Genomic DNA, 19842 nt, shown 5'->3' on the forward strand with positions numbered 1-19842 from the left:
CCACCCACTGGTGACACATTGGCATAAACTCGTGTATGTACATGAATTGGAGCCTTAGTAGGAATGCATTGTTACTTGTGTTCAATTTCAGATGTGCCAGCATAACTTATTCCTCATTGCAGTGACTGGTTATTTTTTCTTTCCAATGTAATTTTTAAATTATAAAACTGTTAAAGGTTTGTTTTGATGAGTAAGACTACACACATATACCCAAAAAAGCAATTATCTTTGCATCTCCTACTCTCCTTTCCTTGTCCTACTTTTATTCTCTGAGATAATTAATTTTGATGGGTGATAAAGACACTCGGGATAATATTATGCAAATTGTTCTTTTCACTGTTTTTCCTCGTAGGCATCTATTGTAGATGACGATAATCTATATGTGTAATGGTATTTGTGATGGCAGCATTGAGCTCTGGGCCTATGTTTGCTTTTCTTCTACCACTCAGTGCTACTGATATTAACTCATATGTTCTTGACATATTTTCATTTCCTAGTTTGTGAATTGCAGAGAACAATGTTGACAGATATAAATAAAGAAAAATTAACTATTTCTCTACTGAAACATGTCGTCTCAAAAGCAAATTCAGGAAAAGAAGCATAAACTAAGACCAAATATTTGCCTTACTAATATGAAAATAGATACTTATATATATACAGTGAACTGCACCTATGACTGTCCGTTTCTGTTTTTGTTTCATATAGCTTATCATTAGTAATAAGATGAAGCTTTCTTCTGTAAGGTTTTGCAGTCTTGGAAACCCGTAGGGGCAGTTTAACTCTATCCTATAAGATTGCTAGTTGGAATCCCGTTGGTGGCAACGAGTATATATGCATTGTTGAAGTGCATAATTTGCTGATAGTGCCATAATCAAATTATGATGTTCAATCCTTTGTCAAAACACTGCTGTATAGCAAGCCGAAACACTATATTGAGGAAGTTACAGAATGGTGCGTGCAGGCTCTTTGAAATACTAAAACTCTGAGTGATGTGAACATGCTATCAGCATTTGATCTGGGTAATCTGAGGGAAGAGATCAGTGGGAAAATCCTCCACGTGGTAAGACTTCTACTGAATTTAAAATTTAACACTATGATGTGAAACAATGCATAGATCATGAAGAAGGTGAATTGACAGATCAGGACTTGATGGAACTTAAAGAGAAAAGAAATGCACAAGAAGAATAAATAATGAGGTACTGGAAGGATAGAAGGTATCAAACATTTGGAGTATTTTCTAAACTAAATCAAAAGCTTCTGTTGCTTGAAAACATAGGCATATTCTGGAAGTAGTGAGATGGTACCTTGAAGTATATTAAGAAAAAAATTTTAAAACCATATGAACAAGTCTTTAAACTTCTGACCAGAAATGCTAACCCCCATCCCCAAGAAAAGCCCAGACTCTACAGAGCCCTCTACAAGTGGGGTTATTACCACAGCGGACAAACCACTACATATTGTCCAACTGTGTTTCCTCATCAAAGTGAAATTTTATAATCTGTGTTTTTATGGATTATTGAAACATATCTGTAAGTGTATATGTAATATTTACAACTCCAAAAGTCAGCTTTATAGAGATGCTATACAGATGAAGTGATACAGATGAGTGGCACTCATAGGAGCCCTGGTGGTACGGTGGTTACGCTTTGGGCTGCGATCGGCATGATCGGCCATTGAAAACCACCCACAGCAGCTCCGAGAGAGAAAGACCGGGCTTTCTACTCCCATAAACAGTTACTGTCTCAGAACCCCACAGAGGCTAAGTCAACAATAACTGAATGGCAGTGAGAGAGAAAGTGAGTGCCATTTCCAAAATTATGGCCCTTAGTCGCCCTTCAGATCTGAACCTGAACTCACTCTCATGTTGGAATAATCACTCATTTAAGATTAAAAGGGCAGCATTTACTCAATGACAACATTCAGAGGGTTAGGGGAGGAGAATTGGAGATAAAACAAAAGAAGTGGAATCAATGATGTCACATTTCAGGGATAGCAGTGGATGTGTTGAATGTAAAACTGATGATATGCTTTGTAAACTTCACCTAATTCACAATAAAACATTTACAAATAAAAGACAATGAAAGCTAAAATAAAAAGGAAAATTTGACCAGGCCAGAACCAACTTATGGCAAAGTCTTCAGAATGGAACTCCATTGTAAGTGGGCCAAGACCTGAACAAAAAGCATCTGCGAACTCATATGAAATAAAGAAACCGTACAGACAAGGAAGTGGCAGAAGGTTCATCATGAGGATGTAATTCAAAGACTATTTCATACGTACTTGCTCCAGTAAATTTTCCCACAAGTATGTTCACAAGCATATAATGTATGTGATTATATCATAGCTTTTGATTAAAAAGGATTAGAAACAAAGTGCATGTCCATGCAACAGAGTGTGTGTGAGTAAATCACGGTGTTTCCATGAGATGGAATATGACACCACAGTAAGCAGTAAATGAGGAGCGCGGGGGGCTTAGAGGCAGCTCGAGCCTGACTTAGGAGGTCACAGTGAGTTGGAATTGATCGGATGACAGTTGCGAGGTTGTTGGGTTTGTTTGTTTTTGCGGGGATGGGGTGGGGGATGGGGGGGAGGTGTTGAGACAATGAATAAGACAACTGCACTGATGTGGAAAGATTTTCAATGTGTGTGATTCAGTGAAGAAAGCAGAGCAGAACAGTGTGTATAGTACACTTCCATACAGGAACAGAGGCATTAAAATTACCAGTGTATATTTGTATACATGGAGGGGCTTCAGAAAGTTGGTAGAAAATAGAATTTTCCAAGGACTTTTGAAGTTCTCTCTCTCTCTCTCTCTCTCTCTCTCTCTCTCTCTCTCTCTCTCTCTCTCTCTCTCTCTCTCTCTCTCTCTCTCTCTCTCTCTCTCTCTCTCTCTCTCTCTCTCTCTCTCTCTCTCTCTCTCTCTCTCTCATCTCTCTCTCATCTCAGAAATACACTGTGGTGGTTACTAGAGTTGCAGGCCGCATTAGTAGGAATGGAGCAGGGAGTCTTTACTCAGTAAAGATGTTCATTTTTACACCGTGTGGATATATCATCCAGTCAAAACTTGAATCATCAGGAGAATTGCTTTCAAAGAACTATTAACAATTATTGGTCACTGCCTATGTCTCTTTTATTTGTATTATCTCACCTCAACTCTGTGAGGTAGGTTTGATGATTAGACCATTTTCCCCAGTCAATTAAGAATTATGCTAAATTCATAGAAGAGAAGCTTCTTAAAAATATATATATACGATGCATCTCTAAGTCAGGTTCTCAACCTTTTAACGCCTCAGAATCACCTGGAGAGCTTGTTAAAATAAATTGCTAGGCCTCACCATGAGTGAGTTTGTGATTCAGTTCTGGGGTGGGGCTGGTAATTAGGGGGCTGGTAGTTCTAACAAGTTCCCAGGTGGTGCTAATACTGATGCTGATGCTAATGCTACTGGTCCTTGGGCCCCACACTTTTAAAATCAAGACTTTTCATCAAGGCTATTAAAGCTTAATTCTCTTGAAGATGTGGGTTAAGAAAGATGAGAAGCATTGAGAGCAAGGTAGTAAGGGACTATGTTTGTTAGAGCAAAAATATAAATACTGAGGCAAGCCAGCTTCCCAACCTTAAACCTCATTCTCCAGCCCTCAGTGTGAGAGCCAGAGCCAGATAGTACACAATACATATCTCAGCAGCCTTTTTCTAAGGGACTTCTCTCCACCGTCTTCTGTCTTTCTCAGATATATTTTCATTTTCTGAGATGAAATTCCTATAAGGTAGTTCCTCTCGGAACACTTAGGGTCACCAACTTGAATTGTCTCTGGCGCAGCTCGCACGAAGATGCTGACTCCTTGCCCTCAGCAGAAATTGTAGGAAAGAGGCTTTGAGTCAAGATTTTATATTTAACCCTTTACTTGCCTTCCTCCTGTTTTCAAATAATTTCAACCCTAAAAGGTCTCAATAAATACACACACACCTACATATATGTACATTGCCAAATTACATAATTACCTAACTGCCAAGTCATTGCAGATCGTGACCTCGTCAAATTGACACATAGCCTTGCCCATTTCAAGTTCTATGCTATTCTTTGCATTAGCAACCAATTGCCCAATTCCCTGGGTGGACCATAATTCCTCTTGAAATGGTTGGTAAAGGGTCAGTGATTTAAAGTATTTTGGGTGATGTCTCACAAAATAAACATTTGTACAAAAAATAGTTAAAGTTGCTAAAGGAAAATAGCTGTCAATTTATAGCATTCGTTTACTGATTTAACCATTCTAGTCTTAAGCCAATGAGTCTTACTGACTTTTATCACCACTGGTGCTGTAATACTTCATTATTAATAACTACTGCACGACACATGTTCTCACAGTTTCTGAGCGAGGAGTCAGCATGAGACCATTCATGTTGGTGCCCTGTGTGTTCCGAGAGAAACGGCCTCATGGGGTTTTCAGGACCATGGCCATTGGAAGCCTGGCCCTCCTGCCATGTGCCTCTCTCCGTGTGGGATCCAACTGACAACTTCTCTGTTAGGAGTTCCGTGTTTAGCCCTTTGTGCCACCCAGGTACTTACGGTAGTTTTAGAAATGCACTTTGTGTCTTAGCCCTGAATTGTGAAGGCCAAACTGCAAAGCAGCGACCGTTTGTGACTTCTAGATTTTGACACATTCTAAAATTTGCTAAATTCGAGATTTTTTTCCTTTACCTTATCACCCATATTCTTCATGCTTATTCTGGGGGAAATTAGAATTAAGGCAATGAAATAATTTTTTCTAAAATACACTGCTATTTAATATTATTTCAAAGTAGAGTTTTTGGCCTTTTAAAAAATTATCTGTACTTCTTCTGATAGATCTTGAAAGAATATCAGTTACGGAAACATTCCAGTTTTTAAATGATTACTGAATTTAGCTTTTTAATTATCTTAATCACCATCTCATATAAAGAACACTTTCTTTGCCAAATTAAGTACCAGGGACAGTGCTCAAATTCAAACACATCCTTTCCTAGTGCAGGGCTGATTCTGCTATACACTTAAAAACCTAAATGGCTGGTTAACCTGAAAATACCTACGTAAAATATTTGTAAATATATACATAAATCTTGTAAATCAGTGTAAAGGAGTATTTAACCTAACAAACCTTAAGAGAAAATATGATAGTTTTATTAAACAATCAAAATTTGTCAGCATTGCTCAGTTAAATCTACTCTCTTAAACTTGCTTTTAATGACATATGTCCATTTAACTGCTATTCAGCTACAAACCATACTTCTTAAGATTAATTTGGAGTTATTTTGACAAATGAAGCAGTGCTATCTTCTTTGCTAGTTATAATTTTCATATGAGTCTATTTAAATTAATTAGCCAAATTAACAAGCCATAAAATCAAGTACGTTTATAGAGACCCAGAACCTTGTAATAACTCCATATTGGCGCCTCGAGACAGAATATTCATATTAAGAAAGAGAATTTACCAAACAAGACGTGATAGATCTTTTAATAAAAAGAAATTGCTACTTTAAGTTGTAACTAATATTTCTGTTGTCTGTGGTAGAATATAATTTGCAAAATGGTAAGTGATAAATCATAATGAAGTAATTAATGAAGATTTAGTCATATTTTATTTTTCTGTATGTTCTCTGTATCTGTTATTTAAACAGAATTTACATAATGTGGCATTTGGATTATGATAAATAACAATGTAGTTCCTAACAAAACCATAGCCCATCTGAAAAAATTACTATGTATATAAAATGTCCCCTTATTTTTTTTTGATGTTTCAAATGCATAAGTAAGAGTAGTTTACTAGAGTTGTTTCTTTGTTACGTGTTAGCATGTCTTGGTAGTGGCGGCTTTACTTATTTTTGGCTTGAACTGTCTGTTTAGGAAAGACACATGATCTCAAGTCAGTGGTCATTATTAGCTCACTTCCCGCAGCAGGACTACAGTCATATCAGCAGTTGTTACTCAGTTTTCACCTCTAGTACTTTTGCTCTTTTGGTTGTCAGTGCTTCCTGGAGTTTGTATTTTAACAAGCACCGGGCAGTGCTTCTAGTGACGTGAACCTTGGGTTTTGATGAGAAGCAGTTTTGTAAAGAACATATGGACTTGCTAACCCCTGAACATATTACATAGTGCTAACTGGTCTCTTCCATCTCATCCAGCCAGCGCCCTTCTTCTACAGCCAGGAAAACTTTATTTTCAAAGTGACATATCTTCTCTATAAGAACTGTATCCCAATTTGGAATCTAGAAACATATTTATCGTTATATCTTTGGTGCTCTTGGGTTTTGATGAGAAGCAGTTTTGTAAAGAACATATGGACTTGCTAACCCCTGAACATATTACATAGTGCTAACTGGTCTCTTCCATCTCATCCAGCCAGCGCCCTTCTTCTACAGCCAGGAAAACTTTATTTTCAAAGTGACATATCTTCTCTATAAGAACTGTATCCCAATTTGGAATCTAGAAACATATTTATCGTTATATCTTTGGTGCTTAGTTCAGTGCACATAGCAGGTACTCCATAAATACTTACAATGAATAAATAGATACAACCTACTTGATTCAACCTCTGAGTTGGATAACCTACATTATCTGCATCCCTTCCCTTTGGTTCAGTTGCCTAAATTATATATATATATATATATATATATATATATATATATATATATATATATATATATATATATATGTATATACACACACACAGAGTTTTATCTACTTCTTTAGATCATACATCTATTTCAGCTCAGGGGCCATGCCCTATCCACTTTCATATTACTTCTTATATAGTATATCATACCTATACATATATTTATACATAAATAACTTATTTTCGAAGGGTCAACACAATGCTTGGTTTTAAAAGGTAAAAGTTAAAGATGTCCCAGATGTCCAAATTTATGAAACTGCTATATCACTCCATCTTCTCCTACATCACTCACTGCTCCTTTCCTCAGTCTTTTTTTTTCCCTTCTGGTTTTGTGTTCCATACTGCCCTGGAACGTCTCATAGAACTGACAATCCCCTAAGGAAATGACTCCCACAGGTTCTAAATCTGTGGATCAGGCATCAGTTTGAGGCTCCCCTTATGTGATGGCAGGGGCTGACCAAGTCATGTTGTAAGGCCCGATGGTGCAGTGCTGGCTCGTGTTGCAAGAACTGGTGGTCAGATGATGATGAAGTAGAGGTAGGAACCAGAGCGAGAGAGAAAGCTGTGAAACCATTCATGTATGTTAGATGCAGACTGTACCATCAAGGAAATTCCCCTCGAGCAAGGCGGTTCAAGGCAGTGAAAGGTCGCAACTTAGTTAAGTGTGATAACTTGAGTTATATTTTCTACTAAAATGATGACTCATTAAGGCAACAGAAAACTCACACCCAAATGGGACCTCTTTGTCATAGAGGTACATTGCCAAATTATATAATTACTTAACTGCTAAGTCATTGCAAATCATGACCTAGCCAAATTGACACTTAAGTATTCCAAGTTCTATACTATTCTTTGCATTAGCAACAAATTGTCCAATTCCCTAGGTAGACCATAAGCACTTTATGTTCATAGTCTCAACCAATCACTTATGGATTGTCACAGTGACTGTAACAAAGAACTCAAAAAATAAAAATTATGAGGTTGCTCAGAACTGAGGAATGCTTGATTGTGTTGCGCAAGAGATCAAGTTGGAACAGACTCGGTGGTGCCTAGCAATCCAATTGTGTGGGAATCAGCGAGACTGTGGCCATACAAACCATATTAAGTAATTCATTGATTTGCAATTTAGTAGCTATTTATTCATATAAAATAGTGTTAGGGGGTTATTTTGTCTATCACAGTAGATAAAGGGATGAGACCTTGCTTCTTTTTTCTCAGAGGTTGAAAGTGATGGCTTGCTCATATACATTTTAATTAATGAATAAATTAATAGTGATAATAATGTCATTGTAATAAACATTCCTTAAAGCTTAATGTTAAGTCTATGAGCTTTAGCTATGTCAGAAGGTTTTTATATGAGAAAAATGCCCTTTAAAAAGAAACAGTCGAAATGTGCCTCCCTTTTGCACGAAACATGATAAAATTGAACAGATTTCAAACTAGTGAGGTTGCTGCTTAGCATTGTGTTTAGTAGAATTTTCTGTCAAACAGTATTAAATAGCTTATATCTGAAATGAAGATGTCACAGTGAGCCTTTGTGACTGTCTCCTAATGATGTCCTATGAAGGAAAGATGTTTCCCCATAAAACCAGTTGTCATTAGGGACTGTTAGTCAGCTCCAGGTCTTGGCAGCCCTGTTTACTCAAAGCAACCCTGCATGCAGCAGAAGGAAACACTGCCCTGTCCTGGGCCATCCTAAATTATTCCCCTGACTGCAGCCACTGGGTCAATCAATCCCATTCATCTTCCTCTTTTCCCTGACTCTCTCTACTTTACCAAACACCGTGTCCTCCTCTGGAGCTGGTTCCTCCTGATCACCTGGGCAGAGTCTGAGGTTGGTCTCACCATCCGTGCTTCTGAGTAGTATTCTGACTGGGTGTTCCCTGTGCTTGGTGAGCACCATCACTGAGCTGTGCCATTGTTCTTCCGGCTCCTTTAGTCACTATCCAGTCTTCCCGTGCATACGAGGCAATGGGAAACACCACAGCGTGCATAATGGATACCTTGCTCATCAAAGTGACGCCGTTGCTTCTGACACTTTAAAGAGATCTTTTGCAGCCTAGTACAATACTTGTTTGTTTTGTATTTTGACTGCTGCTTCCGTGGGCATTGATTGTGGATCCAAGTAAATGAAATCCTTGGCGATGCTCCTCTCTTCTTCACTTACCATGCTGTTGCCTGTAAGTCCAGCTGTGGGCATTTTTGTTTCCTTGACGGTGAGGTGTTATTCATACGGACGTCTGTATTCTTCTTAAGTAAGCGCTTCACATCCTCTTCCCTTTCAGTGAGTGAGGATGTTTTGTCTGCACATTGCGTATTGTTAGGGAGTCTTCCTTCACGCTTGATGCTGGAATTATTCACCTTCATATAGTTCTTTGAAGATTATTAGATTGGGATGCATATTAAATAAGTGTGGTAAAAGGTTACAATCCTGACACACACCTTTCCTGATTTTAAACTATACAGTGTCCTCTTGTTTGAAAGCAAATATTTGTATGCTCCTTTTCTTTCAAAGCGTGTTAGTATCTGCAGCTAGATTAGAACGGACAGTGTGAGAGACCTCCACTTCTATGCCTGTGATGGCTCACTGACGTGTGTTGCATTTCTCTACCTGACTTGGTGCTTTCTCTTAAAAAAAAAAAAACAACAAAGTCCATGCTTTGGAAATTTTTCACGAGGAATTCTGGTCTTCTGAAATTCATCTCTCCTTTACTTTCAATATGCCTTAAAAATATCAACTAATCAGTTAATTCAGTCTCTTGTGTGATTGTTGTATAAGATTTTGTTTGCTTTTTGTGAATTTTAGTCAGCATGCTATATGCAGAGCATTTTCTTTGACAAGTATATAGACATAAGATTACTGTTTGTTAAATGTATAACGTGTGCTCTAGACCCCTCTCTGTCACCCTCTTCATTCTGGCCAATCCTATGCCTCCTTCCCTTTTCATTCTTATGAATCCTCCAAATATGCACCTCTGTTATCAATGTGGGCTCCCATGAGCCCTGTCAATTTAATACCCTGAGTAAAAATAATTGCCTGCATATCTTCCTTAATGTGTTGCATAAAGTAACACCAAAGCTCTTGCTTACCCTGCAGAAAAAGATAATTGAGATGAGAGCAGCGGTTGGACTTAAGACCTCCAAGTTGCTGAAGCCTAAGTGTCACGCCATCCTGACTCCAGAGAGTTTTAGAAGTTGTTGTTTGGTTGAAAGCTGAGGCTGAGGATACTTGTTTCTAAATTGTGCATAATAAGCAAAAGGCCTGTTCTTTAGCTTATATATGTGTAAGATTGAGTTTTTAAAGATAATTTTATTCACACTATATAAAAATTGAGAAAATCAGCTCATGTGAAAAATAAAATTTGGGTTTTTTTTCCCCAAACTAGTGAATAGCTCTTTAACCCTTTAATGCCCCCTTGAGACATAGAACACCCACCTATATTTTACTCCTGTGGGGTTTCTATAAGGCAGCTGCCATCCCATTGGTGGTGAATGCAGTTATTAACAGAAGAGCTCAATGACTGTTTACAGTGGGAGAAAGGGTTTGTACAGGGTGTTGGATGAGGTGGTAAATCCCAGAGGTGTGATTTTTTTTTTATAAGACTCGGATTTTTTTTAACTGAGACATGTTGTCTAGTATATTTCCAGGTTCCTGTATATTATTTGGAAGTTACTTTTATAAATACTAAGTGACTCAACTACATGTGAGTTTCTCATAATTCCATGTTCATGCAATTGCCTCATTCTCAGAAGCCCTAAATCGTATGCTCCTGTCAGGGGATCAGACTCTATAGGGGCATAATCCTACCCACCCCCCTTGACACAGTGGGAACATTGTGCCCCACATACATTTACCCCATAGTCCAGTATAACAAGTATGCTCCACATAGCCCTGCCCGAGGGTCTAGTGTAACATATGTTCCAAGTAATATCTGTAAACTTGATAATTTAGGAACAAAATTTCAGAAATGCTTTTTTTTTTTTTGCCCAGGACAGCTTTATCTCAGACTAGGCATGAACTCATGGGGCAGGGCCCCAGCAGCTCGGGCTCCTTCCCATTGGTCTGCACAAGGTGGGCCTCCTGGAGGGGCAGGCTGGCGCTTCAGCTGCACCCAGGTGCCCTTCCTGGGCTCCTTCTGGCCGTTCTCCTTCCCGCGCTTCAGGAAGCTGTTCCGCCTCTTCTGTGCTCAGTGCGCACGTTGATTCTCTTGGCGAGGATCTTGCCCTTAACTTGCTTGTTCACAACAATGCCAACAGCATGCTGGGTCATGTTGTAGACACGTCCGGTTTTGCCATGGTAGCAATTGTGTGGCATCTCCTTCTGACCCGTGCCCCTGCCCTTGATGTCCACAATGTCACCTTTCTTGTAGATTCACATGCATGTGGCCAGGGGGACGACGCCATGCTTCCTGAAGGGCCTGGAGAACATGTAGCGGGTGCCCCTCCTCTTTCCCTGGGTGCTCGTCAGTTTAGAGGTCACTGCCAGGAGGCATTTCCGGCCGAAAAGCTTTTTGATCCATCATGCCTTCCAATAATGAGAATAAGTTGTATCAAAATAAAAGAGAAGCAGAAAGCATTCTCATGACAGGTTAAAGAGCCCTTTGATGTAGTGGTTAAGCACACCAGCTACTAACCAAAAGGTGGGTGGATTAACATTACCAGCGTCCTCATGGGAGAAAGGCGGCACTTTTTCTTTAAATATTACAGCCTTGAAAACTTCGGGGGCCAGTTCCACCATATTCCATAGGATCTCTGTGAGTTGAAATCAACTCACACACAGCAATGGGCTTGGAATGGCTCTTTGGGAAGTGAGGGGTTAAGGTGACTGGGAAAGGTGGAAGCAAAAAAAAAAAATCATTTAAAAAAAGCAGCAGCATAGAGGAGCGATTTTGTAGGCACGGAATATGCTGTAGATGCAGACTGCCAACTCTTCCCCCCTATATTCTCTTCCGTTACATCTGCATTTTCCCTCGTAAAATCCTCAGAAAGTGCATGCGGCCACTTCTCCTTGAGAAAACATCCAGATAGAGACTCTCCTGTTGAGATTTCTACCATCAGTGTTGAAGGTCTACTGAAGGAAAGACCAGCATTTCATCTCCAGCAGTTACCAAAACACATTCTATATGCTTGCTCTTAGACATTGATGTCTAAAAAGGAATATTCTTTATTTTTTAGATTTCCATAAACATCTTTATGATTCTGAAAATTTCATTTGATGTAGTACTTTTCCAAGGAGAAGCAAGTACCTTGTTCTTGGTTTTTGTTTTTAACTATCTGGACTCATAAAAAATTAGTGTGCTTGTCAGCCATCTCATTAAAAGAGAAATGTGTACATTTATCTGTAAAGTGTGTAGAATACTTAGTTCAGTTCTGATTTTCACTGGCTCAGAAGTCGTCTGGTAGTGAATAAAGTCACATACTGTATTTTCTCAAACTTGTCTTTTATTTGTATTTTGTGTACTTTGTTCTGACTTAAGGAAAACTTGGAGAACGCGTAAACTGAGGGCTTTGTTTTAAACAATTAAAATATATTTCTATGTAGTGTTTTCCAGACCAGTATGGATGAATTTGAATAGTAAGTAGATTGCTTTTCTTTCTTTTAGGTGATGGTGTTTGTACATGCACGAAATGCCACTGTAAGAACAGCAATGTCTCTAATAGAAAGAGCAAAAAATAATGGCCAGATTCCCTTCTTTTTGTCTGCGCAAGGACCTGAATACGGACACGCAGAAAAACAGGTAGGGGTCAATGACAGCAAGGGCTAAACAAAGACAGACTGCACAAATGGACCAAATGTGCCAGGTGTTTTGTGTGTGGAAGATCCTAGTCTCCCACTTCCAGGAATGTTATCATCTTGATGTTATCTTAACTTAATGATTTCATAACGGGTCCCCATTACAGATTTAATTTTGTCTGCTAGAAGGTATATATTGGCTTCCTGGCACTTACTATCCTGTGAATAGACTGCAAGATCTACAAAGTATAAAGTATTTGCTGTCTGGACTTTGACAGAGAAAAATTGGGGATTCTTAATTTAAAGCTTTGAAAGTAAACTTTCAGATTTAAAAAATAATAATAATTTATGGGTATATTATACCTCCAAAAGTATTTATGTAACAAAAGCATATGTGTATACATTATACTTGTTTGTGTACATTTTACTGATGTAATGCCAAATATGTATAGTTCTTTATGTGCTTTGATGTTTACTGTCTTGATAGAATGAATTTAACCCCCGCTGCAACTCAAAATGTTGTCAACTGAGGTTGATAATTTAGATTTTGATTGTGATAAGCTAATGTTAGTTGTTTTAAATATCAAGTCACTTTCACATTAGAACTCCAAAATGTATTTATTGTCTTCATTTTATAAAATTTTCTTTGATGAAACATTTGGTACACAGCCCCCTATTCTTCCAGCTACTTTTTAATCATTAATTTCTTGAGAGTACTTGAAAACCTAAGTTTTATAAACCAGTTACAAGTCCAGAAATGTAAAGCATTGCTGATAAATTTTTAAGCCGAGCTTTGAGAGCCACCTTGTGGATTTCTTGCTGCTTAACACCTCTAAATCCTAACAGCCACCGCTACCTTAAGTAATACAGTTTTATTGTTTGTGTTTTTATTTTCTTTGTTAACAATAATATGTTTAACATCATATATTGAGTTTTACCAATCGAGACACTTTTACATTCAGTCCTTAGAATCCTATAAACTTTATTTGTACTATTATTTCTTGAAACAGCACATGTAAGTTAAGTCAAATATAGCAGGATATTTTCTAAAGTTTGTAGAAAACTCATGAAGACTTTCTATTATGTTAAATGTATTGTAAATATATGTGTGTGTGACAAAACATTTCCCATTTCATCATTCACCAAAGACAACTTCCCATAGATTATTATGTTGAGAAAGAAATAGTCCGGGAAAATAAAAAGTTTTAATACAGTGGGAAAACTTTAAACCCCTAATCATCTGGTTTACACTTGTCTGGTATCTTTGTTTATTTTTTCTTTTCGATTCGTTTTATTGAGCTCTGACGGACACATAATGCAATTCACTTGTCAGTAATTTTCAGGAGGTTATGCTCCGCTCGCCACAACCACATTTCACACATTTTCCACCTTTTTTTTAATAAATCATTTTATTGGGACTCATACAGCTCTTATCACAATCCATACATACATCAATTGAGTAAAGCACCCTTATACATTCGTTGCCCTCATCATTCTCAAAATTCGCCTTCCACTTGGGTTCCGGCAGTCAGCTCATTTTCCTTTTTCCCACCTTCTTGGACCCATTGGACCAGGAGTTTTGTTGGCGTAGTGGTTATGCATCGGGCTGCTAACCTCAAGGTCAGCAATTTCAAACCACCAGCCCCCCGGTAGTATAAAGAAGAGGCTTTCTACTCCTGTAAAGAGGTACAGTCTCAGAAACCCACAAGAACAATTCTGCCCTGTCCTATCGGCTCATCATGAGTCAGAATCGACTTGATGGCAGGGAGTTTGATTCTTGGTTTTGGGAGTACTTATCTGTGTTGACTTTCTATTGCCCCACTCTCCCTTTCTGTGCCCCCCTGTAATAATTGTTTCAGCTACTCTATTTTTATTATGATTGATTTTCATCTTGATAGAACTATAAATATTGGGCTTTTGTGGTATGAATGAGTTACATAAACATTTATTAAGCACAGTTTTTTGAAGAACATTGTCCTATTCACCATTATATTTCTGGCCCTTCATAGGGCTGATAACAAAAACAAAAATCCAAACCCATTACCATTGAATCAATACCAACTTGTAGCAACATTACACAGTTTTCTGAGACTTTAAATTGTTACAGAAGCAGACAACCTTCTCTTTGTCCATGGCGCAGTGAATGGGTTTGAACCGCTGACCTTATAGTTAATTAGCAGTCCAGTGCCGCCCAGCAGCACCAGGGCCCGTTATAGCAGCCCCCAAATTACTTCCCCCCATTTGTCCTATGAAACAGACATTATTAAAGATGTTTTCCTTTTCATCTTCCATTTAATCTGCACAACTATTCTTCCTTTAAAAATTCTTAATCTCATTTTACTGTTTAGGAAACTAAAACTCATAGATAATACATAATATTCCCAGAGAGTCCCAGGAATATGTAGTGCAGTCTTGATTTGAACAAGGATCTGACTGGAAAGTTCTGCTCTGTGTTCAAAAGCAAACAGGCTAACCTCCCAAGCTTTTCTCAAGGACTAAGTCACTGAGTCTTTTTATGTTTTTGTTGTTCATTTATTTTTAGTGAAGAACATTTATTTAGCCCAATCATATTCCTCTTAGATATTTTTAATGTGTACCTCTTCAGACTGGAAATTATTTTTATTGAAAAAGTATCTCTCTGAATGTTTTCTTGAAATTCCAGAATTTAAAATTATTTCTCTAGTGCTGATCATATTTTTTTTATTTCTTGAAATTCCATATGAACTTGAATGGTATTAACATTCTAGCAACCCTAAGAAAGCCATTACCGTGATAATAATAGATTTCCCTCCTATGTGTTTGAAAAATGGGAAATTAAATGCTCAAAACATTAAAATTAAATTAGAAGGTAAATGTGTTGTCTAGTATATAGGAACTTAGCCTCGTGACTCTTGTTAATTGAAGTACTGCTAAATTCCTGTGGTATCACAGTGGTGCTTTACCCCGAAGTGTTTAATGTGCCCATCTGAGTTCTTGACTTACTAAGTACAGATCTTAATGCATTTGGCTGCAGCCTTATGGAATACAACAGAACTTTATATAACTAATAAGTAAAACTTCAGGAAGGAGATGCTCCTCTTCTGTATGTTGGTGCGTACGTGTGTGGGAAAGTATACAGACGTTATTTCTGTGCCTCTGCCATGGTTCATATTTCTCTCCAACTGGTAGTAATCCTTCTCAGGCTCTTCTAACTGCCCCTGTGTTTGCTGTTAGTCACCATCAGCTCAGAAACCACCCGTGTTTCATTTCCTCAAACATTAAGAATGGAAAGGAAAATACTCCAGCAGTGGCTTGAGCTAAGAGATGTAGCTTAGTGTTCTCCCCAAAAGCAGGGCAGGCATCTCAGGGTTGTCAAATAGGGTCCACAGCAAGAGACCACGGTTTTGAAAACCTAGCATTTGTTACTTCCATGGAAACCCTGGGGCCTGAGGTACATAACCTTTCTGAACCTTAATTTCTGGTCAGCGAATGGGAACAGTACTGGAGTAAAGCACGGCTACTCTAGTGTGTTACGGTGAAAAACACATGGAGTAGTAGTGTGTGTTTCTTTAGGAACCAGGCTGAACAATGGTAAGACTGTATTTATATCATAGAAATCTTATTTTTAGATAATATATCCCAATAACTGAAATTTGAAGATCATGAGCACTATAGCTAGACCAACGCAGAGTAACTCAGCAGGACAGAGCAGAATTTCGGAGGCTGTGAGTCCTTGCCGAGCCACACTTTCCTCCCGCACAATGGTTGGCGGATTTAAACGGTTAACAATACAGTTCCTAGTCTGCTGTGCCACCAGGACCGTGCATCTTATAATATGTCCTTATTCTTTCTCCTCCAAAGATTGCTGTCTCAGGAACCACATGTTCTGTAACACAGAACATACCTCACAGAATAATCACAGCCTGTATTACTGTGCCCTGGAAATGTAGCAGCGTACACATTGGCTGCTAGCCACAAGGTCAGCAGTTCAAAACCACCAGCCTCTTCATGCAGAAAAGTGTAGGCTTTCTAGTCCCATGAGGGTTTGCAGCCTTAGAAACCCACGGGGGCAACTGTCCTGTCACAGGGTCATTGTGAATTATAAGCAACTTTAAAGTGGTAAATTTGGTTTAGGTCTGGTGTATTAACGTGCTGACAGAAACAGATACATCCTTTAGAGCACAATTTTTATTATTTGTTAAGCCATTGTTTCCTGTTACGATACAAATTTAAGTTACATGAATGTTTATCTATATGTTTGTATCTTCAAATTATGTTCACTCACAATCTCAGTCAAATAAATCACCTTTTCTTTAGGGGCAAAATATTTTACAGGTTTAAAATATTCTAGTACTGAGATCGGTATTCCCTTCTGCCGTATGCAATATTTCTCTGATATGGGCTAAGTTTTGAGCATATAGGAGTAGACATGGTATATCATATAACTTCCCTTATGATGCACTTATTGGAAATATCTATTGAACAAGTTAGAACACTGAGACAAATCCAATACTAATAAGTACCTTCAAGCTACTTAAAAGTGCCATTTTTATGCCTTTTTATTCTAGATCCACAACTGTCCCCATGTTGTTTTCATAGATCCAGCTGCAGTCTTTGCTTAAGTCGATAAAAGCTGGGTTGATATAAGTACTTTTATGCTTACTGTGGATGGCAGCCTTGCAGTGTCCTCCTGTCCCATTAAAATGAGAATTTCCCTTTCCTGGCATAGATGATTATCTGTTAACCTAAGACAGGAACAGGGTGCTTAATACTCTCCTTTCTCTTAGTTTTTATTTTAATTTTAGGCAAAATGTCATCCTCTCAACATTTCCTCTTTTCCCATCCATACATTATCAATCTCTCTTCCCTTTGGAGCTGACATCATCATTCTAATGCAACGTTTATGTTGCGATCACAGGAGGGATGTCCACATTTATCAAACCTTTCAAGGCAAAGACCTTTCAGAAATAAAAGAGGATTTAATGGGACCTTTGGGAGTATGCCTCCTCTGTTTTCGGATGGAACCACCTCGGGCAGATGTGGGGCTTTGGAGCCCCATCACTGGGGTTTGTTTTGACAAAGACGCCTAACCGCGCCTCCTGAATGACCGCAGGCCACAATTGCATCACTTGTGCAACGGAAGTCGAGCCCTGGTTGCGAAAGTTGGGCTGCTAACTGCAGCGTCAGTAGTTTAAATCCACCAGCCACTCTCCAGGAGGAAAATGAGGCTGCCTGCTCCTGTAGAGACTGACGACCTTGGACCCCACAGGGGCACTTCTCTGCCCTGCAGGGCAGTTAGTCGGAATCAGCTGGCTGCCACTGTTTAACACCTACATTTTTCTATGTATTCTTATTAAGAATAAGCTAAACATCGGCATTTCCAATAAGTAAGTGAACAAAAAATACAATTGGTAAATATACTTTGGAAGAAGATGTACTACTAGATAAAAATTATTAGTTAACAGGCTCAGTGAGTCTTCAGTAACTGACAGTGATGACAGTGGCTTCGGAAATGATTTGAGGTTCTGACACACTCATATGTGGCCTAGGGAAACTATCAGTGTAATCTTTTAACAATCCTTGAGATAACCTATTTTAAACGCCGAATTTGTCAGGCCCTTTAACCTAGAAATCTTAAGCTTAAGCCTCTTTACCAGGAAATATTAGAAGAAAAGTTAATATATATTAAGACTTTTACTATCAGAGTCTTTATAATGAGAAAAATTACAGAAAAGAGGAAGCAAAACAAGATGGCAAAGTGAGTGGAGGCTGCTACTTGCTTCCCTAGCTGGGACTTCACTGAACAACAAATGAAAACGGATATAGGCTGAGATCTCAGAACTGCAACTGGCAGCTCAGGTGATAAAGAGTTGAGCTAAGTCCAGAAGTGGAGGAGGCGGGGGGTGGGCAGGGGGGCGCAGGAATGGGGAGGTCACAGGAACTGGGAGAACCCATCTGCCGAGCATTAGCCCTTGCACATGGCAGCGGTTTGGGGATGGTGCTGGGTAACATCTGAACAGTGAATTCACCAAAGGAAGCTGTCGCCCGGGGTGTGCGCGCCGTTCTCCAGGCAGCACAAAGTGGCCCTTGAGAGGCCTTACAATTGGGAGGGGTTATAAAGCAGCAGTGGCTTCTAGAGGGTACCCCTGAATCTCACAAGCCCAGGATAGATGAGCATTAAGGCAACGAAGGGCAGCAGGGTAGGGAATGCTGCAGATTGATTGCATGCCACAGCCTGTGCAGGCACATCCATGGCAGAAAGACATAAAGAGCCCCCACCCCTGTTTCACCTTAGGAAAGCTTAGCTCCATCTCTTGTGTTAGTGTCTATAAGCAGCCAAGCCCCTCCTGTGCATGGATATTGAATTCTAGGAATCAAGCAGCTAGAACCTTGTAAATCCACGATGGAAATACAAACCCCCCAGAACCTGAAGGATAAGAATGCTCCCTATTGGTTATCAGGAGAAAAGGCAAAGCCTTTGAGTCCATAATGACTTGAAGCTACCTGATGAGAGTGTGTAGTTACCCCTGGGACGCCCAGTGCTGGGTCTGCAGAGATAGGCTCTGTTCTTTGCCTTGCCGAACATCTGGTCGGTGCAGGCCCTGACCTTGCAATTTGCAATGAGTGCTCGATTTCTGTGGAATCAGGCTATCCAATTATAACATTTTCCCACAAAGCAAGAGAGACAAAATACAAAATGTAAATAATAAGAAGAAAAAAACCAGCAAGATGGTTTGTCCATGTTCAATAAAAAAATAGTAAAACCTATAAAGTTGTAAGTGACAAACCAGTCTAAAGCAAAACATAAAGAGGGATTTTCTCCAAGGGAGGAGGAGGGCAGCTTAGTGTAAGTAATTGATCATTTTGCTATTATAAAGAAAGTAAAGAGCACACAGAATACAAGCGAGTGGAGATCAAGAAACAAATGGACAAAATTAAAGACTCACTGTGGAAATTAAGACATAAGCGAACAATATGTACACAGAACTGCTGCAACTGAATGAGAAAAAGTAAGAGAAGCATTCAACAAGAGAGTCTAGTAGATGGATGATGAAATGGAAGAATATAACAGCATATATGAAGAGAAAAGAAAATAGATGATCAAACAAATCCAAATAGAAATATGATAATTAAGAAATCTAATTAGGATTTATTTTAATGCCAGGGCACTAGGATAATAAAGGTGTAGAATCAGAGACGGAATCAGAGAGAATTTTTGAGACCCGAACAGAAAATCAAGCCAGTGAATATAGTAAGCTACATTAATCTCAATTTTTTAAAAAAAATCATAAAGACCAGCTCCATGCCATATCCTAATAGTTATTGAAAACAACACAAGGAAAGAATTTTGGAAGCAGCATGAGAAAAACAATGTAGCATACCAAGATATCCACCAATATGAGTTTCTCACCAGAAACTCACTGACCAAAGAAAATAGAGTGGCACGTAAAGAAACTCTTTCCAACCAGGAATTTTCCACC

General features: G+C 38.8%; 1 protein-coding gene and 1 pseudogene across 4 annotated transcripts in view; one reads left to right on the top strand and one right to left on the bottom strand.

Annotated features, from left to right (window-relative positions):
* ASCC3 (activating signal cointegrator 1 complex subunit 3) overlaps positions 1-19842 on the top strand; it is a 344981-nt gene that overhangs the window by 157694 nt on the left and 167445 nt on the right. For all 4 annotated transcript variants that reach the window (XM_075554730.1, XM_075554729.1, XM_075554728.1 and 1 more), the window contains exon 14: positions 12252-12386. In XM_075554730.1, the coding sequence (XP_075410845.1) occupies positions 12252-12386 (135 nt within the window). The remainder of the gene's footprint in view (positions 1-12251; positions 12387-19842) is intronic.
* LOC142453084 (large ribosomal subunit protein eL21-like) lies at positions 10652-11116 on the bottom strand (annotated as a pseudogene).

This window comes from Tenrec ecaudatus, chromosome 7, assembly GCF_050624435.1.
Source record: "Tenrec ecaudatus isolate mTenEca1 chromosome 7, mTenEca1.hap1, whole genome shotgun sequence".
Classification (NCBI taxonomy): Eukaryota; Metazoa; Chordata; class Mammalia; order Afrosoricida; family Tenrecidae; genus Tenrec; species Tenrec ecaudatus.